Source organism: Triturus cristatus, chromosome 8 (assembly GCF_964204655.1).
Source record: "Triturus cristatus chromosome 8, aTriCri1.1, whole genome shotgun sequence".
NCBI lineage: Eukaryota > Metazoa > Chordata > Amphibia > Caudata > Salamandridae > Triturus > Triturus cristatus.
The window spans coordinates 1655041189-1655062798 of NC_140591.1; the positions used below are offsets into that span (position 1 = coordinate 1655041189).

At 51.7% G+C, this 21610-nt stretch overlaps 1 protein-coding gene across 1 annotated transcript in view; it reads left to right on the top strand.

The window, feature by feature from the left end:
- Positions 1–21610, top strand: part of LOC146808497 (transient receptor potential cation channel subfamily M member 2-like) — a 1333691-nt gene that overhangs the window by 326390 nt on the left and 985691 nt on the right. The window contains exons 6-7 of the mRNA XM_085623962.1: positions 6191–6371; positions 12394–12417. Of these exons, the coding sequence (XP_085480088.1) occupies positions 6191–6371; positions 12394–12417 (205 nt within the window). The remainder of the gene's footprint in view (positions 1–6190; positions 6372–12393; positions 12418–21610) is intronic.

The window sequence follows — 21610 nt, forward strand, 5'->3', positions numbered from 1 at the left end:
GTGGGTGGATAGGAGGGAAGAGAGGGAGCATCAGCTGGCCATGGAGAAGCTCAGGTTAGAGCATGCCTGGGGGATGGCGCAGCTGACGATGGCAGAGAAAAAGCTGGAGACCGAGAGGGTCTTAGCGCAGGAGAGGATGGCGGAGGCTGAGAGGGCCTTCGCCAGGGAGAAATCAGTGCTGGAGAGTAGATTATCGCCTGCGCGCAGTCGTAGTTTTCTGGGCTCCCCAGGGAGGGTTGAGTCCAGTGGTGGCAGCGAAATAGAGTCCCGTGCGACAAGTCCCACTCCCAGTTTCCCCAGTCTGGTACCTGTTTCCCAAGAGGAGGAGTATAGGTTGAAGTTCAGGGGCAGTAGGAAACCGTCTCACCAGCCGTGGGGGTTGTTTGTGGATGACTGTCATGAGGCACTGTGGGACTGGCTGGAGGTCAACACGGAAGAGGATTTGGATATAGTGCTCAAAATGATTGTCAAAGAGCAGATGCTCAGGAGTTGTTCTCCAGGGTTGCGCCAGCACCTGGTGAGGTATGACTACTTTTGTCCTTGGGCGCTGGCAGAGGAAGCGGAGCGCTGGGAAAGCGCTAGAGGTTCTCTGGAGTCATTAGGGAGTGACTCAAGTAGTGGTTCAGGTATCTTCCAGCCCAGCGTGGTGGAAGAGGCTCCATGTAGCCCAGCTAGGTCCCAGGATAGCGAGGAGGGTGTAGGACCTTACGGCCTGGCTCAGTGGAGCGGGAGTAAGTGGGTGACCGAGGGTCCCCAGACGTACGAAACCCTGCCTCAGGACTTGGGTGGTTTCAGGAGGGAACACCAAGTTGGGGACCTAGGCTGTCCTGTTAGCCCATTTGAGGAGGGTCACCTAGTGAGTAGAGGACCGGGAGCGCCTGTAAACAGGGCTCCTGTGGTTATAGTGTCTGGCAGTACCGCTCCAGTAGGGAGGGTACAGAAGTCCAGCGAGAGGAGTGGCATGGGGCTGTGTTCCCCGGTGGAGGAGCCAGTGGGTCAGGGACCAGCCGGTAGGGCTGAGTCTCCTAGAAGTGACCATGGCGACTACACGTCTGGCCTGGGGGATCTTCGCGCACTGTCAGGTGGACAGGGGACGGGAGATCTGCGCCAGGCAGACGGTCATGCAACATATGGGGCATATGTTACTCTCGGGGGGATGGTGTGTAAGTCCCCAGAAGTCCTGGAGTGCCAGGCAATTATTCCACTGAAGGTTTTAGACCAGAGGTTGGGAGGCCAGGTTCAGGAGCGGCCTGACCTGAAGGGTCTGACTACTGTAACCAGTGTCCTGACCGGTTCGTCTTCCAGAGGGACCGCCCCAGTTGGTAGGGAGCAGGACTCTGGAAGGGGGTGCAGAGGGTGGGAGAGCCCACCTCTGACCCCGGTGCAACCTGAGGGGTTAAACCCTAGGTTGGTAGACCAGTTCCCAGGGAAGTGTCCTGAACTGGTTGGTGAGTTATGTTGCGAGGGTGCCTCTCAGAGGAGGAGAGGACGGAACCCTAGGAGAAGAGGTAGGGGGAGGCGAGCCTCGCCCGTGACTTTTGGTCAGCCTGAGGGTACAGACCCTAGGCTGGAAGATCAGTGGCAGTTTAGAACTGCCCTGATGAGGGGTAGAGTGGAGAATGGCTGCTATGTGCCAGGGGTTACTACCCCCCACTCTGTGGTTAGGCAAGGACCAGTGGCACCTGGGTGGCCTAGGGCCTGGTCTTGGCCGCGGACAGCTTGGGAGTACCAGTGGGGTAGCCCAGCTGGTCCATAGAATGGTTTGAGAAGAAACCACATGGGTTCACCGTGGCGTAGAACAGGAGGGTGTCCCGGCAGTGGCGGGCCCGCGTCCGTGTTCTATCGCCCCAAGCAGGGAAGTCCATCACGGTGGTGATTGGTCTACCCTGCGTTTTGGCTGGAAGGGGGTTGTGTTGGACTTGGCCCTTCTGGCCGGTTCACCCCGAAACTTTTTGCTTAATATTGTGACTTGGTTTAGTGATTTTAGTGACTTCTGCGCACTTTACCGCTGTGTCCCAGGGTAAAGTGCGTGCGTGTTGTGAGGTTGGCCTGCCCTCCCATAGGAATGCATGGGGGAATGTATGTGTCCCGGTAGTTCCTGATGCGTGGGGTGTGCAGGCCCGTGTTTGGTATGTGCGGACTCGTGGGAGTGAATGCTGCGCGTTGATGTGTGCAGCGTGCATGTACCTGGTGTGGAAGTGCCACTTCTAGAAGTGGGCACTTCAGTGTGCAGTCTGAAATGTGTGGCTTGTCCGGCGATTGGCTGGTGAGGTCAGGTGACGGACTAGGGAATTCCCCAGAGCCAGGAGGAGTCACCCAGTGGTGAATGGGGAGTTAGCATGTTGATGGCTGGGGAGGAGTGTACCTGGGTCCTGAATAGGACAGGGATTCCCCCACACAATGCTGGCGCCGGCCCCTGTGGTGCGTCTAATGACCCTAGCCCTGCCAGTGAATAGGGAGAGGGGCTGAGCAAAACAAAGTGCTCAGGAACCTGTTGGAACTGGTTCGCCCCTTCCCTGCACCTTAGACAAAGGATTTGACTGTATAAAAATGGGGCTGTGTCCCCACAGAAGTTGTTCTCTTGCAGGATCCACTTGAGGGGGGGCCTGCTGCTGCTGGGCGCCAGGAGAGACCGCCACTGGGGACTGCCTCCCTGCTGGAGGGCCCTGTGAGCTGGCTCTGGGCCCAGCCTTTGCCCCCTGCTCTCTGGAGGACCTTTTTTGTTGCTGAACCCTGCTTGTAGCGCCTGGGAGCGCTTTTTGGACTTCCTAGCGCTGGGCGCGCTGTTTTGCTGGACCTTCCTTTGTCTATAGCGCTGGGAGCGCTGTTTTGCTCTATGGCGCTGTGAGCGCTTAGGGTCTGATAGCGGGTGCCCACCCCGCGATCCTGACGGTGTCTGCCAAGTTCGGCGGGTGCCCACCCCGCCGTTGTGCTCGCTGGCGAGGGAGCCTACCCCTCTCATTTGCCAGGGAATTCACCGCCGCGGCCGGGCTTCAGCCGGAAGTCAGGCAGGCCTGGGGGCGCGACCCGAGACGGAAGCAGGAAGCGGACGGGAGCCTACCCCGCGCTCCTGTGCAGTGAAGATCCAGGCGGGAGCCTACCCCGCGCTGGACCCGAGAGAGGAGAGGTGCGGCCGGAGCTGGTGCGGAGGGGGCGCGAGGCACATTGTCGGTGCCTGCCCCTCCGCGGGACGAGGAATCCTCGGAGTCCTCCCTTCGGCCAGGACCCGGGAAAGAGAAGACGACGCGGGAGTCCCCGAGCAGCCCGGTGAGTGTTGAGAAGGGCTGGGGGACTCCGCGCATGTGCTGGGGGTGCGGGGGCACTGATCGAGCCCCGTGAGGCTCCACAAGGTGGCCACAGCATTTCTCGAGCCCCGTGAGGCTCTAGGGGGGCATTGCGTGTAAAGAGTCCCCCGTGTGGGACTCCAACGAACGGAGGCATTGTGGTGACTCGAGTCCCTGAGAGGGACTCCAACGAAGAGCGCAGTGAACGCTCCGACCTCGGGGGCATTGTTGTTTGAGCCCAGTGAGGCTCCAACGTTGTGCAGAGCCACGAGGGCTCTAGAGGGCACATCTTTGATGGTCAGAGCCCAGAGAGGGCTCCAGAGGCACGCAGAGTGCCTGAAGTTCGTTTTCCAGCTGCCCAGCACTTAGTGGGCAGCTGCCACGTTTAGGTGGGGGACCATTCTTGTTCTAGTCTGCGCAGCTGGCGCAGCCTGACTTTGTTGAACGCAGGGCGTCCTAGCCCCTTCCAGGCCAGTTGGCCCAGGGACTGCCACAGGTGGTGGCATAGGAGTTTTGCGCAATTGTGTTCCTACTTGCACCTCTGAATGTGTGTTGATGCATCATGTGCCATTGCTTTTTACACCTCTGAATGTTTTATGCATCATGTGTGTTCCTTACTTGCACCTCTGAATGTGTGTTGATGCATCATGTGCCCTTGCTTTTACACCTCTGAATGTTTTTAGGCATCATGTGTTTTCCTTCCATACACCTCTGAATGTGATGCATCATGTGTAACGTTCTATTACCCCTACAGGTATTGTAATACGTAGGTGGTTGTTGCTTTCTCCTAGTACAGGTGGTGCTAGTGAGGTTCTAGTTCCCTGCGTAACAGTCTCCTAAAGTAGTTAGGGTTACGTAGGTGGTACTTCCCCGATACCAGTGAGTACTGGTTGTGTGCTATACATATTATTTTTGTGCTACAGTGATTTTATATATTTATGTGCTAAATATCTAAAAGTGCCGATTCCTGACAGTGGTCCAGGTGACCCTGTCTTGTACATAATCCCTTGTAAATTCTGCCCGTGCCTGTTGGCACATTGTAAAGTGTGTATTTTTATCTAATGTGTTGTGTATAATACAAAGGTTATTTTTATAGAATACCTTGTGTGGAGTTTCCTTTGTGGTGGGCCTTGGGTGTTGTTGCTGGGTGCGCGCGCAAACGCTTTACACATCGCCTCAGAGATGAGCCTGACTGCTCGTGCCAAGCTACCAAGGGGGTGAGCAGGGGTTATCTTTGGCGTGTAACTTCCTTGCCCTGACTAGAGTGGTGGTTTCTGCCTGACTTTGGCGCAAGCCTTAGCCAACCCGAAACCGCCAGGTCTAACACACGGCGTAATCAAATCCTGTAAACATGGCTCCCAAAATCTGTACAGAGCCCAAAGCCCCTCTCATGATGATTTTCAGAAAATTGTCTGGTTGACAGCTGAGCAGTCATGCAAGACCATTAAAACTAGTTTGTTATAGATGGCAAGCCAGAGTCACCTCATGCTCCTATTTCTTCATTGCCCCTGGCCCTAATCCCTGGCCTAGTTGTGTAAAAAACATTGTAACACAAGTATGAGTTTGCATATGCTTTGTCTGTTCCATCTAGGATCTTGCCAGAGGACATTCCTGAATTTACCAAAAATTATTGGTCAGTAGTCAGATCAGAGCCGGACGATGCAGAAGCATGTCACCCCTTTGCATGAGCTTACATCAAGTTTCTTCCTTGGCATGGAACCTTAGCTAGACATGGCTGGAGCTACTGTTAGCTTTAAGGTGAGCTTCTTAGCAGGGTGGCTGTGTTTTCCATGCGTAAGATATCAGCTCCCTCAAGATCCTTTTTGCCTCTCTGACCTGACCTACCACCAAATCAATCATACATAAAAACAAATAGTAGTTATTACATTATTTTCAGCTACAAATGTTTGCAACCATCTGTCAATAAGGAAGGCATAAGTGAACGCAGACTATTGTTTTTTAATTTAATTTATTGACCTAATCAAATTCACTTGTCTGCTTTCCTGTCCATTTGAGGAAGTTTTAGGATTACGACCTGTTGGCTAGAGGGATGTTTGTTTCATGAAATGAGAAATTGTTGTTTATTGGCTTAGGTATTTCTTTTTTGAAGTATGTGTATTGTACTTTCCTCTTTTTTAAGTTTGGTATTTTATCTTTGTAAAATTCTATTTTTTTCAAATATTTTGAGATGTTACAAAATGTGTATGATTTTAATCTGTGTTTTTCTATGTTACAATGAATAAAAATAAACTATTCCGTTAATTCGTTGCGAGTGATACTTGCCCAGCCTGACTTTCTATCCCCAGTTCAACCTGCAAACGTGAGCCATGATTGCTGCACCCTGCTATCCCCAGAAAGTAAGGCTAAAGAGGTACTAAGGGGCATATTATCAAGCCAGGCGATAAAATTATCGCCGCTTTAGTGGCAAAAACTGCTGCTAAAACGGCGATAATGGGCTTGATAATATGCCGCAGGGAATTCCAATAGAAGCCCATGTTAGATTTGAAGGACATCTAACATGGGCTTCAATTGAAAATCCATAGGGCATATTATCAAGTCCATTATCGCCGTTCTAACTGCCGCTAAAGCGGCGATAATTTTATTGCCTGGCTTGATAATATGCCCCGTAGTACTTTCACGAGCTTTTGTTTCTGCATTTCGAGGGTCCGTGTCAATATATCTTAGAAGAATTACCTAACTGCTCCTGAGTTCTGCTGGCACCAAAAACTGATCTCACAGTTTTCCTAGATCATATACATTTCTTATACCAAACCCCAGGTCTTTTTATTTCTCCTTGAAGTTCTCTTTCTGGCCCTGTGCAGGTGCAATTCTGAAATATGCTCCTTGAACTATCTTCATACTTCCCTCAATCAGAGGAACTAATTTTTAAATGTATTTCCTTTTAGGGGGCTGACACAGCTGAGTACCATTTGGATGTGGAAAGTCAAGGCGGCCTCTGCTCTCTAGATTACAACCACTCTGACTTCATCCTGGTGGACGATGGGACAGAGGGAAGGTACGGAGGCGAGATCCCCCTGAGGATGGAACTGGAAAGGTTCATCTCAAAGCAAACCATGAAGAAAGAAGGTAATTCTGTCACTGCAAGCTGTGGGGGGGAGGGCAGGGTTGGATTGGGACAAAAATTGGCCCGGGCACACCAAAAAAAAGTGGCCCACATTTGCGTATTGCCTTTCCGTAAAACACTGCTTCAGCGAAGTAGGGGGTGGGGGCATATTTTATTAACTTCACTTAGATTTAAAAAAAATGCACAGATTAGTTCACACTGCTGAGCCACACATTAAAGCAAGTGAGACCACTCCTGCTCAGGCCCCCTACCCCCGCTCAATCAGCATACATTAATGGGCCGGCCCAGCGAGAGAAAGGGAGTGATACCTCTGCTCTGCCACTCAGGCACCCACTGGGCAGCTGGCGGCATCCTAACAGCACAGACAACCCCCAGCCTGCCCAAAAAAGCAGCCCACAGCTAGAACTCAGATACCAGCCCTTCCGCCATTTTCAGAGTGCCTGCGTTACCAATCTGACCCTGGGGGAGGGGACTTAGGTGTCTTCAAAAGTTCGTAGCTTTGTGATTCATATGTAATGAATCACAAAGCTACGAACGATTAAAGACACCTAGGGCTTTGTATTTTCATCGAGTCTGAAAATGTATTAAAAGTTCTTTGAATCACTGTAATGAATGGGTGGGATAGATCAGAGGGACAAGTGCAATTGTTGAGCTTTTGAGTATGTTTATTGTGGCATGAAGTCCAAACAAAGGTAAATTAATGATCTCTTTTGTTTCTTCAGACTGCCAGATAAATTCCGGTTCCCCTCATAGAACTAGCAGTACTCACACTAGAGCACAAGATTGCCTCACATTTCCGTTTACTATTCCTGTTGCAACCCATAAAAAACACAGTTTTCCCTCGTGTAACAACTGATTCCTGTTGTGTCCTGCTGGACACAGTCTAGTGTTTTGCCAGCCATTCCCTCTAGTGCTGGCCCATACACCCACCCCACACCCATCCAACACAGGCATCACCAGTCATGTGACCCTGCCAATAAAAGAGCCTGAGTGCACGTGCTTGTGGCCAGTTCCAGTAGCCTACACATCATGGGCCCGATTCACAGAACTAATTTAAGACAAAATCCTAAACTTACTACCATTTTGGTATTCACAGAAGGCACTTACTCATTTTGGTATTCACAGAAGGCACTTACTGATTTCGGTATTCACAGAAGTTAGGAGTCCTAACTTTAGGACTCCTAAATGCCTTCTGTGAATACCGAAATTCTTAGAATTAGTATTTTTCTCAATTTAGTAGTCCTAAGTCTAAATTTAGGACTACTAAATTGAGAAAAATCCTAATTTTAAGACTTTCGGTATTCACAGAAGGCATTTAGGAGTCCTAAAGTTAGGAGTCCTAACTATACTACTACTAAACTGAGAAAAATCCTAATTTTAAGACTTTTGGTATTCACAGAAGGCATTTAGGAGTCCTAAAGTTAGGAGTCCTAAATTTAGGACTACTAAATTGAGAAAAATCCTAATTTTAAGACTTTTGGTATTCACAGAAGGCATTTAGGAGTCCTAAAGTTAGGAGTCCTAACTATACTACTACTAAACTGAGACAAATCCTAATTTTAAGACTTTTGGTATTCACAGAAGGCATTTAGGAATCCTAAAGTTAGGAGTCCTAAACTTAGGACTACTAAATTGAGAAAAATCCTAATTTTAAGACTTTCGGTATTCACAGAAGGCATTTAGGAGTCCTAAAATTAGGAGTCCTAACTATACTACTACTAAACTGAGAAAAATCCTAATTTTAAGACTTTCGGTATTCACAGAAGGCATTTAGGAGTCCTAAAGTTAGGACTCCTAACTTCTGTGAATACCGAAATGAGTAAGTGCCTTCTGTGAATACCAAAATGAGTAAGTGCCTTCTGTGAATACCAAAATGGTAGTAAGTTTAGGATTTTGTCTTAAGTTAGTTCTGTGAATCGGGCCCCATGTCTGTGTGATCATTTTCCTGGCATGTGGGCCCCGGGCCCACATCACATTGTGGACAAGCGGATCTGACCCGCGTGTTGTTGCTGCCAGGACTGCCTCATGAGAGGGGAAAAAAGCCACAATGAGAGGCGCCTGACACCTACTGCCATCGTGACTGTGACAGCGGCCGGACAAGGCAAGGGGTAGTCACCCAACGTGTTCAATGGCGTTTACTGGTAGGACCCCCATGACTGCCCTCACGCCCACACCTCCGCAACCCCTGCTTGCCATGATAAGCCGCCAGGCACGAAAAGAAGTGAGTGCTGGGGGAAAAGGGGGATGAAGGGCTGCCACCAGCATAAGGCGCCCACACTGTTTACAGCTACTACACGTCGGGGCTGTCCTTCCCTATACAGACTGATCCCAGGAGGGAGGGCTCGGTGAAAAGGAAGAAGTACCGCAGCCAACACAGTGTGCCCTTGACCCCCTCGACGCTTGAGGCGTGTGCATGCACAGCAATGTGTAGACCCCAACCACGCTGAAGCGCTCCATCAGCAGGAGAAGAAGGAAAGGCCTAAGCCAGTGGTGTAAGGCACTCGCATCTGGAGTGTGCAACCAGCGCCCGTAGTGGTGAAGACTGCTTGCACATGATTCATAGCGGGACTGCTCAGCGAAGTCCCAAACAAATCAATAGCTACAGTACGCATTTTGTGGAAGGCCTAACTTTGTGTGTCCTTACCTGCCGCTGGGGAAGCCTGCATTCCCTCATGCTGTCGGCCCCGCTGCCTTAACAATCTCGACTGCGGCTGCAATGCGCGTTCACAGCGGCACCTAGCAGTCGTGTGTTAGCACTGCAACCAGCCTAGGCTCTTCAGAGAACCAGTGATGGAACACCGGCAGTTTTTCTACCATGACAGATATGAAGACAAGTGTATAACAGCCCTGCAAAGCCCCTGTCACAGTGTTTGTTGTCCACAGTACGGAGAGTGGCTTCCCCTTTCAGCAACAAACTGCAGCAAGACCCTCCATCTGAGAGGTGTGGTGGCAGTGGTGCCATTCCAGGGGTTGAGCGTTGTAGTGCACTGGGGCGCCATTGAAGCAGTCAACAGAGTGCTGCACACAAAATAATTTTTTTTTAATGAAGTGCTGCAGAGAAGGCACTGCACTGGGGAAGACACAGTGGAATGGGAGGAGGCCAGCCCCACCAGTACAGTTCCATTCCTGATACCGCCTCACTTGAGGCAGAGGCTATGAGCGATCACCGGCGGCGATCGTTCTCCCACCTCGCCGCCAAAAACTGAAACACCATCCCCATCCTCCTACGGGAGACCAGGACCTACTAATCTTCAGGAGGCTACTCAAGACCTGGCTATTCTAATAGTAGCAGCACCCCTCCCCCCCCCCTCGCCCCATACTCCCCCAGCAGCTTGAGACACTCACGGGTGAGTAGTGCGCTTTACAAATGTTCTGACTGATTGATTGATTGATTGATTGATTGATTGATTGATTGATGAGGAACAGCAAGCATAGGTGCTGAGATCACCACATGCCCGGTGATGACCGACTAGTGCCACTGCTGCACTGGAACGGTGGTTTACAACATTAGCAAGACTAGTTTACAGAGCAGACTGTCTGTGAGGCTGAAGCCGCAACAGCTAAGTACTATTCAAAAGAGCAACACACCCTCCCTAGGCATTCCTAAAGGTTGTAGGGGAGAAGAGACAGAATCTTTACAGAGAAGCCCACCTGACAAGCCTGACTGTCGATATGACAGCGCAGATGGGAATCTATAAACCTAAAATGCCCCATCGGATGCAGGAAATCAGCAAGGAACTAGGACTGTTATTTCTGAGTACAGCACAAGAAGGCTGATCCCCATGAGAAGCCAAAACGATTCCCCCAGCCTAGAGAGCTGACGAGTGCAGTGATGCCAAGAGCAGCTCTATAGTAAAGCCTAAGAATGCAACAATCCTCAAGTAAAGCAAAGGTAAAATAGATGCACAAAGAGTATATAAAATGAGCACTTCTGCATTCACATACACTACCCCCAGCACAGGATCTGTGGGTGAGTACTGTGACACACACACCCTGTAATCTGCCTGCCAGTTTGAAGAGCAGAAAGAATGGATACCTCAGCAGAGAAGACTAAAAGAAAAAGAAACTATACCGCAAGCACCACTGCCAATGCCTGCAGCCAGAGACTTATTTACCCTGGAAAGCTGGAAGTGTAGTGGCCTGAGAGAAGAAGCCACACAACAGTGACAAGCTCTGATGAGGAAAGCGATCATTGCACGCCACTTTGTGGTGAATGTCACCACTGCATCTACCATCGCAGTAAAGATAACCTGGCTGACATTCTCAGAAAAGAGAGACAAAAGAATGTACACCCCTTGAGGCAAGTGGCCACCTCTGCAAGAAAATCAGGCATACAGCAAGCCAACAGAGGGCACACACGAGAACTATCTACTAGCTCCACTGCTGCCAGAGCAGAGACAAAGCAAAGAGGATACGGAAGGGAGGTTACCCGCCATCAAAGAAGTGAAGCACCTAAGAGATCCCAGAGGAGAAAGGAGCCCTGTGTGGCCTGAACACACGAAGGAGAGAGATCATGTACAAACCTTCACTGCACTTGCGTCATCCCAGAGTGGGCCAAAGGCCATTCAGGGAGTGCCCCCTCCACTGCCTTAAGACTGTGTTGCACATTGACCCATTACAGGTGAGAGGAGAGTTGCACGTCCATGGCAAGCTGTCACTGACGCAAGAGAAGGGAGGCCTGTACTTCCCACAGCGATTCAGAGTTGCAGCCGGAATACTTTTATCAAGGAGAAGAAGGGTATGGAAGTTTCTGCAGACCGGATCCATCAAAGCACACCTACCTCCACTGCCATCCATGAAATGACTGACGCACCTGCGAAGACGCCCTGTTCTATAGACAGGACCGTACCGGTGAGTGGTCCGTGGCGGGAGAAGATGCATAGTCCAAAGGACACGACAGAGTGAGCAGGTGGTCCCTGTGAGAATGTGTGGCTTGTTGCCACTTTCAGAGCATGTGTAGAAAAAGACATGCATTGCGTGGCCTTTTGCCACTTTTCAGAGCATGTGTAAAAAACGACATGCATTGTGTGGCCTGTCGCCATTTTTCAGAGCATGTGTAGAAAAAACATGCATTGCGTGGCCTGTCCCCACTTTCAGAGCATATGTAGAAAAGACATGCAATGCGTGGCCTGTCGCCATTTAGCAACATTTACAAAGAACACATGTGGGCGGACGCCACATTACACATGAAGCAAGAACCAAGGAAAAGAGCGTGTGACACGTTGCCACATTTGCAGAGAAGAAAAAGAGTAGAGAGATAGGAGGGTGACAATCCTATCACAGGAAAGCAGACGATAACAGGTGCGTAGGAGAAGTCAACAAAAGGGGACTAGAATGAGTACTCGTACTATCACCTGAGTGCACCTACTAATGCAAGCCAGCCACCAGGGTGCGATGACGTCACAAGAGATAGTTCAGTGGGAGTACCAAACGTAAGTCGCCTACATGCGCGAAATGTGTATCGGACCTATTCTTTATAGTGTGACCGTCCAGCCACCTGTCTCCGGCTGTCAGGTGCTTCCAGTACTTGCGCAGGAACAGAGATGCCTTTTCCCGATGCCCCTCCGAGGAGATCTCCAGGTAATGTTTTATAAATACCAAGCAGAATCTCCCAAGGGGAGAAGGGGGAGTGGATAAAATAAATAAGAAGACAAAGAGACTGCCTGCGGTTATCTGCTTCCAGCCTTCTGTTTCTTCATCACCTAATGTTCCCAGCTCGGCCGTTTGCTCTGTAACCCAAAACAGTAATTTAGCACAAGTGTTATCTTAACTCTAATTCCCTTCTAGATCCAACCCACGTACCAAGATAACCTTAGGCCTTGCTTCTCTTCAAAATGTCTTCATGTGTTCTGCTACAGTTAAATAGCCATTTCTTATTGTGTGATGAACTTCTGTTATAATCAAGAAACATACACTGAGTTAACCTTTATTTCTACCTACTCTGTTTGTCTATAATTTCTTGTTATTATGTGTACTGACCCTTATTCCTATTATAATCTTTTTCTCATTTTCTTATCTCCACAGGTGAACATCGAGAGGAATCAGTTGGTAAGTATTAACTCATGTAGACTTTACTTGAATATCTGAATTATATAACTATTCTTCTAAATTCACAAACATTATTTGGGTACTTAGCTCTCGCTGCAGTTGGTTTCTAATTTTCCATTGCGGTATCGTGTACAAGAGACTAGTACTCTGCCTGATGTGTTTCAGCATTCATTTCTGTTGAACTGAGTGGATGAAGAAGCCTTGTGAGTTTTTCGCCTCCTCAGACACTATACACTTGACGAGGTAGCGTCTTCCTTCAATAGCGCAGGATTCAAGAAGTAGCGTTCTCCACAGTAGCGATGTGCGCATGAGTTCTGAAGGAAGGCGTTCACATGAAAGAGAAATAACTGCTCTGAACTCATAGTCATTTTTCACTAGAATAACTGTAGAACTCAAAACCGAAAGCCCGACGGACTCTGCGATAACCTGACTAAACTAACTAACTAACTAAACACGAGATACTTGATATGCGTGCGCTTCCGTCAAGAGTTCAGGTGAAGTGCATCAACGTTCCATTGCGAGCGCCTCACGTAACTCAGCTTGCAGAGGAAGACTAGAACTGCACTCTTCGTGCATTGTCGGCCATCTTGGAGTAGTTTAATCTCCAAGCTTCTTTCCTGGTAATAGCCTTTACCTTCGGTAAGCATGAAATTGCTGATTGTAGACATGTTGAACAGACAGAGAGGTCTAAATCCTTTGAAGTCCTGACACCGGCTGCTTAAAGAAAAAGGCATCCCTGTTTGCTTACCAAGAAAAAGAGCTGCACCAAGTGTCCGACGAGTTTCATGACTGCAAAGATTCTCCAGTCACCCTTCCTCCATGCAAGTCATCATCCCCTGTTGTACAAGTCATCTCATGGCAGCCACTCCACCATTTTGCCATGTGCATCACCACCATCCCTGGAGCATCAAATAACACGACTGGAATCCTGCACCATTGCCGGACAGAGTGACAATCCGAAGAACCAGTGAACATTTGTTTAACTGGCCTACATCCTGATCCTGGTAGCGATAGCATGTTCTGACCAGGATACATCCACCCCTGACATTGCACGAGTGACAAGGCGGTGGCTCCAAGGTGGTCTTGCAGCTGTCCAGATGCAGACACGGGGAAATCCAGTGCAATCCAAGGGCAGTCCTGTGGCAACTCATCCAAGGGGCCTCCCTCATGTGTTATAGATGGACTCTCCGTTGCCCCACCGATGGATTCCAGGAAGTAGCCAGGCCAGGCAACAGAAGCTTCAACAGGTCACAGAATGTCAAGACTGTCTTTAAGGGATCAAGCAACATCATCGTCAGGTGTTTACAATGGGCTCAACCAACGCTCCTGATGCACCTATGTTTTCAACTATAAGACACCAATTGCCTCACAGCAAGAGTATGCTGGACCGACGAACATCTCATAGGTGGACTGTCATTCATTCATTTCATTTATAAACTTTATTCGATCGATTATATACAGATCATAAAAGTACATACAATCGATTACGAAACAATTAAAATATAACCAATCACAGTTCTTTTATAAAAACGTGCTCCCCTTAATCAAGGTTCAAGTAAATTCCATAAAATGAATAAACAGAAAATAGATAAGTGTTTCTCGTAATTCATTGTTAAAGCGCATGTTTCCTTTTCCTTTTCGGGAACAATTTTAAAAAATACAGTGCAACTCGACATTGACTAAAATTATGACTCTTTAAAATTGGAACAATAAAACGCTTTCTTTCTTGGGCATACGTAGTACAGAGGAATTTCAAGTGCAAATCATTTTGTGTCGACTTAGAGTCGCAAGGGCACTTTGATAAATCAGAATGCTTGAAACATCTGCCTGGATACCCCAGCATTAGTGGGAACAGATTTAAACAGAATCTCGTTAAAATAAACTGGTGCTGTGAGAGTGGGACCTCTGCCAGATATGAAAACTCACCCTCCTCAATTGGGGGAGTTAGTTGGTACATCCGCACCATCTGCGCGCAAAGCTTCTTCTCTCTCTGGTTGTATTGGGCCCTCGCATTGTAAGTCTCAGCCAACCTACTCTTGGAAAAATCCCGGCATGCCATTGGGAGTCTAAAGAGGTTCGACAAGCCTAAGGCGCTAAATTCCTGCTCTACGTAGCTTAACCAACCACACTTGCTATGGTTCTCCAGCTTGAGGAGGTCAGTAATAATCTCTTGATTCAGGGGGACTGTGTACCTAAGCCAGATCGACAACCACAGCATAAGTGGAGCCAAACGAATTGAGTCAGTGATATATGGGACATCTAATCCAATGTGAGAAATATAGGTGCCAATTCCGATCCGGTAAAAACCGGGTACGAACCGTCGGACGGAGCCCTATCTCCGTCCGACTCGTACCCGGTGCCAAATCCATCCGAAAATGCAAGTACGATTCGCACGGAAACACCATTTCCGTACGAATCGAACAAAACACCGACCGAACAGAAACTAAACACAATTCCGATCCTGAAAGGCGCCGACCTGATGTCGGTACGCATCCAGCCTACGTTTCACGAACCAGGAAGTACGAATCGAACCGACGTCATCCCGCACGGAAAATATTTACCGGCTGCCAAAAACTGCCGGGAAATCAGGACGACACACGCAAGGAGCAGCTGGACGCGACGAACAGACATGGACCCGAACCTACGTGCCATCCCTGCCCTCCTAGCAGTCCACCTGGCGTACAGGAACCGACGCAGACGCCGCAGAAGGTCAGCACAACAACCAGGGGCAAAGGGGGGGGCAGGGGCAGGACACACAACACCAACACATGGCACCAAATCACACATGGCCTGGACATACCTGACCATCAGGGCCTGGTCACTTCCAGGGGGTGGGGGCGAGGCCAGCAACGCAAGCGTCCGCCACAACGAAAGTGGATGGTCACGCGAACCGGTACGTACCCTACCCAGGCCGCAAGAGCGTGGGTACGGAACGTACCATGCGTCCCCCTACGTCACTCCAACAATGGCCGTACGGCCCGTACCCACGTCAGAAAGGCCTTGGTACGGCTCGTACCAGCATTGCTGGGGTCATGTAGGGGTACGCGTGGTACGACCCGTAGCCACGCCCCCAAGGCCTGTGTACGGTGCGGACCCCACGGCACCGCAACAATGGGGGGACGCACCGTACCCACCCACCAAAGGCATGGGTATGGCCCGTACCCAGGCACGCAGAGCGTGGGTAGGGGTATGTACGGACCGTACCCCCACCCGTGGAAGTACGGCCCGTACCCCCACCCGTGTATGTACGCCCCGAACCCCCACCCGTGTATGTACGCACCGAACCACCACCCGTGTATGTACGCCCGAACCCCCACCCCAGCAGTGTATGTACGCCCCGAACCCCCACCCGTGTATGTACGCCCCGAACCCCCACCCCAGCAGTGTATGTACGCCCCGAACCCCCACCCGTGTATGTACGCCCCGAACCCCCACCCGTGTATGTACGCACCGAACCACCACCCGTGTATGTACGCCCCGAACCCCCACCCCAGCAGTGTATGTACGCCCCGAACCCCCACCCGTGTATGTACGCCCCGAACCCCCACCCGTGTATGTACGCACCGAACCACCACCCCAGCAGTGTATGTACGCCCCGAACCCCTACCCCAGCAGTGTATGTACGCCCCGAACCCCCACCCGTGTATGTACGCCCCGAACCCCCACCCGTGTATGTACGCCCCGAACCCCCACCCCAGCAGTGTATGTACGCCCCGAACCCCCACCCGTGTATGTACGCCCCGAACCCCCACCCCAGCAGTGTATGTACGCCCCGAACCCCCACCCGTGTATGTACGCCCCGAACCCCCACCCCAGCAGTGTATGTACGCCCCGAACCCCCACCCGTGTATGTACGCCCCGAACCCCCACCCCAGCAGTGTATGTACGCCCCGAACCCCCACCCGTGTATGTACGCACCGAACCCCCACCCCAGCAGTGTATGTACGCCCCGAACCCCCACCCGTGTATGTACGCACCGAACCCCCACCCCAGCAGTGTATGTACGCCCCGAACCCCCACCCGTGTATGTACACCCCGAACCCCCACCCGTGTATGTACGCCCCGAACCCCCACCCCAGCAGTGTATGTACGCCCCGAACCCCCACCCGTGTATGTACGCCCCGAACCCCCACCCCAGCAGTGTATGTACGCCCCGAACCCCCACCCGTGTATGTACGCCCCGAACCCCCACCCCAGCAGTGTATGTACGCCCCGAACCCCCACCCCAGCAGTGTATGTACGCCCCGAACCCCCACCCGTGTATGTACGCACCGAACCCCCACCCGTGTATGTACGCACCGAACCACCACCCGTGTATGTACGCACCGAACCCCCACCCCAGCAGTGTATGTACGCCCCGAACCCCCACCCGTGTATGTACGCCCCGAACCCCCACCCCAGCAGTGTATGTACGCACCGAACCCCCACCCGTGTATGTACGCACCGAACCTGCAATAAGAATGGTGTGTGCCAAACACCCCCAGCAGTGCCCAGACATAGGAGGGGTGGGTGCAGAGTCCTCCCAGCAGTGCCCAGAGACAGGAGGGGTGTGTGCAGAGTCCTCCCAGCAGTGCCCAGACACAATAGGGGTGGGTGCAGAGTCCTCCCAGCAGTGCCCAGACATAGGACAATATACCCCATCAACAAGTTCAGTGACCAACAAGGGTGATACCCCAGATGCAGGCGGAGCCATCGCTGAGCCAGCATGGCTATATTGAACGGCAACCCTCACACATCCAGGAAATGTAGACACAGCACAGCACAGCATTTGGGAGACACCCTGCAGGGAAAATGGCCTGCTCCACAGAGGATGGAACACACCTTGGGACAATGTCACCATACAGTGAGAGCAAACATGACCAAATACCATTGGCAGAGACCTTTGTGATGGCACGCAGATGGCAGGGTACACCCCATGAGCAGCACACTCCAACATTTCACAGACCCCTAACACATTATCACCACCCCAACTCAGGGAGCACCAGCACCAACAGCAAGTCCAGGAAAGCATCAGTGTGCAAAACCAAAAGAAAATGCTTTATTCAGCAGGAAAATATCTCTGAGAAAATGTCCACTATGTACAAGGGCCATGGGCCAGGCCAGCAGCAAAGTCCGGGGGGGGTACACATCGGGACATGTGTCCCCTAGCTTGCCTGCACAGTTCACAAGTCCATTTCATCCACAGAAGAGGGGGCATCAGGGGGGAGGGTGGAAACAGGCACCGCAGGGACAGGAGGGGAAAGGGTAGGTGTTGTGGGTGCAGGGAGGGATGATTCTGCCACAGGGGGGGTGCCAGCGCCAAAGGTGGAGGACAGAATGGCGCTGCACACGTCGGCAAGTTCCCCCAGCGACTCCCCCGCACCCAATCAAACCACAGGCCCCAAGGAGGGGGGGGGGCAGAGGGATGGGTCGCAGCACCACTGGGGGAGGGTGTGGACAGGGTGGGGGACTCAACTCCCCTGGCCGGGTCCCGCCTCCACCGCTTGCGGGGTGGTGTCATCCTGGGGCTGGGGGGCACACTCGCAGTGGATGATGCTGTCACCGACTGTTGGCCAGGAGAGCTAAGGGGAGTGGATTTGGAGGGAGTGGGTTGTGTGGACTGCGGACTCCCACTGTGGCTGCGTGTTCTACGTTTCCCCCCCGACCCAGTGGGTATGCCTTACTCACCCTGTGTGTGCGTGACAGGAGGTGTGCGCTTCGACTTCCCTGGTGGTGTGGTGCCTGTGTCTGTTGGGGTGCGTGCACGCTGACGTCTGGATGTGCGTGGGACAGGCACGGGAGTGGGAATTGTGGATGGTGCAGGGGTAGGGGGGGGTAGGCAGCGCTGCAGGAGATCCAGTGCTGCAGTCAGTGTGGAGTCTATGGACCTCAGCAACTGCCGTTGGTCAGACTGCGCAGCCGACATGCCCTCCATGTATGCCTCCATCTGGGTCAGCACCTGGGTGTGGGCATGGAGGACATTTAGCATCGCAGTCTGACCAACCTGCAACTGCCTCAGGATGTCCACAGACTCCGCACTCACCGCAGCAGTGGTGACAGGGGCAGGGGGTGCGGTGCCTGGCAGGAAGGAGACATGTGGGGACCGAGCACGGAGGGAAGGGCCACGAGCAGGTGGGAGGCCGGTGATGGAAACTGAGGTGGCGGGGGGATGTGGAGGGCTGCCATCAGCTGGGGGGGCAGACTCCGCCACCTCTTGGAGCTCAGCCTCGGACCCGTCTGCGTCATAGTCTGTGTTGGCAGTCGACAGGTCCTCTGCCTCACTCCCTTCGGCCTCCGTGCCACTCCATGTGCCAGACAGGACAGCACTGCTGGCACTGGTGCTCAATCCCTCCTCCCGGTCCGTGCTAGTGTCTCCTTCCGTGTCCCCCGGCGATGCTGTGGGCAAGGTGAAGAGACAGGAGATAATCAGACACCTGTACACATATGTCACATGAGTCAAATATACATAGGTCACATTGCATAGCCTGAAAAGCAACAGGAGTAACACCTACAAAACAATGTACACATGTAGGCCATGGAACACACAGTTTGTCGACCCACCATGCCACTGAGACACAATGGAGAGCATGACACAACAGCAAATCACTGCACCTGAAATTTTACAGAGGAGCCAGCCTCTGGGGACAAATGTGCACAGCACCTGCACCACACTGCGTCGTCAAAAAGGGATGAGCATGAATCATATCCATTTACTCTTGCCACATGCTGCAAAGGCAATACATGAAACCAGGCCAAACATGACTGGGTCACTGCACCTTGAGCGTATGTCCAGTCAAACATCACACACAGGCTAAACCCAGCAAGGAGGATGAAGCTTCTGACATGTAGGCCTTGTACGCACAAACCACCCACACCTGAGACAATCTCATTTAGACGGAGAAAGTATGTACACCTCTTACTCTGGGATGAAAACACATGGCCTCCACTAATTCATGACTGTACACACACAGCCCCTGGTGGGCATGTCCACACATCATTGACAGGCAAACATCATCAGATTGTCTCAACAACACACACAGGTCATGCCCACTGTGAGTATGCACAAGCAAAATGGGTCCCCCTGTACAGTGGACACATGTAGCAACCTGTAGGTCCTAACAGTTGAGCCCAGGGTACAATGCCACCCTACCCAACCCATGGCGAAGACACAGTGAATGGCCATATTGTTGGATGACGCACATGATACCTAGGAAGAGGTGCCAAAGGGCACAGTAGTGCCCACACTCCTCCATGGTCCAGGATGGACATGACTGCAAATTAAGCAACCGTCCCTGCACTTAGCAGGCCTCCCACTCAGGCACATCATGTCAGAGGGCACACAATTGGACATGCATGCTGGAAGGCTGTACATTTTGGAGACACACCCCTATGTCGTGATTCACAATCAGTGCCAAGTGACATGGACACCACAATGACTGAAATTGGCCATGGCACACGCAAGGTCCCCATACCTGTGGCACATCACCCCCACACATGATGCTGATAGCATTGGGCACCTGCATGAACTGCCTGCCTAAATAACCTTGTGCAAGAGTGGCTACAGACAGACCAGGGAACACATGGCAAGGAGGGGAAGGGAGGGAGTGAGAACAGCACTGTGCTACTTTGTGGAGAAGTTGACGCACTGCACAATCAAACCCTGGCAGTGTATCCATGCAACTGCACACTTACATTGGCTGGGGACACACAACTGACACACATGTACCTACCCCCTTCCTGCTTCTCCTGTAGGCGCCTGTCCATATCGGGGAAGACCACCGCCAGCACACGCTTCTGGATGTGGGTCAGACGACGGCGCCCACGGTTCTTACGGCTCACAGGTGAGTCCCCCAGCAGGACCCGTGCAATCCTCCTCGTCCAGCACCGGATGTCCTGCCAGCGTTTCCTCACCTGAGACAGGCTCCGCCTCCGACCCTCTGTACCCCTCACGGCACTGACGGCTTCCCTCCAGATCTCCCCCTTGGCAATGGCGCCTACCTGTGAGGATGCAAAAGTGAGAATACATTAATCCACATGAGCAAAGACACAGAGACACACATATAGAACAATCCTCTTTATGAACAGGCCATGGTATGCATGCAACTAATTGCACCTTTGTCATAGGGACATTATCCACTGTGGAAGGCCAAATGCACTACGTGCCATTGAAAGTACACGGGTGGCATGAGGGGTACCACACACTCACTGACCAGGGATCACACTGTGCCTCACAGGCTACACCAGGATTATGTACAGCACCTCACAGCAGTCACCTGCCCCAGCACACTGATGCTACCTCAGCAGAGTACACAGACACACACAGGTACAGGACAATCACATGGCATTGCCAACTGCGGGTACACACCTCACTCTGCCCATGTGCCAGTAGACGGGGGTGTCACAGGTGTGGGGCTGGCTCAGCACGGCATGCACACAGCACTGCTCCCTGCTCACATCGGATGGCCAGGCTATATCCATCCCTCATGCTGCTTGTGTGCAACACTCCCCATATACACTCACCCACATGACAGGGGACTTACACACACACCAATGTGCAGGGGACGAACACGGCCTTTGGACACTCACAGCACAGGTACACTGAACAAACACACATCCATGGGTACTGACACCTGTGACACTGGGGGGAACACAGGATCACATCAGGACTGTGGAAACAACATCCCCAGGAGGAGTATGCAGGCAGAATGTGGCATGCACCTTGCATTCATTGTCACAGTAGGCACTATGCAAGTGAGGAGTGCACACAGGAAACACAGCATGCTCTGCATGGGTGACATGAGGCCTTCCACACCCTGGGACCCACTCCAAACAACAGTGCATGTCTGTCACACATGGATACAATGGCAGAAGTCACTGGCACACAAAAGGGGAACAGTCTAAGCTAGTGGAGTCTGCACTCACCTGAACCCCTGGTCGACCATACAGGCTCTGGAACTGTGGGAGGATCACATCTATCAGGGCAAGGTTCTCCTCCTGGGTGAATGGCTGTGACCTCTCCACAGTCCTGGACATGGTGCCAGAGGAATCACTATCAGCAGCAGTGGTCATGGATGAATGGATGTGCAGGCAAGTGCTCTCTCATGGGACCTGGCTGCCTTATATATGCCTGGCTGGCCTGTTCATGTATAGGAGTACAGATTGATTGGTCAGTCACATTTGCATCCTACGTTTCATCCAATCCCTTCAAACCTAC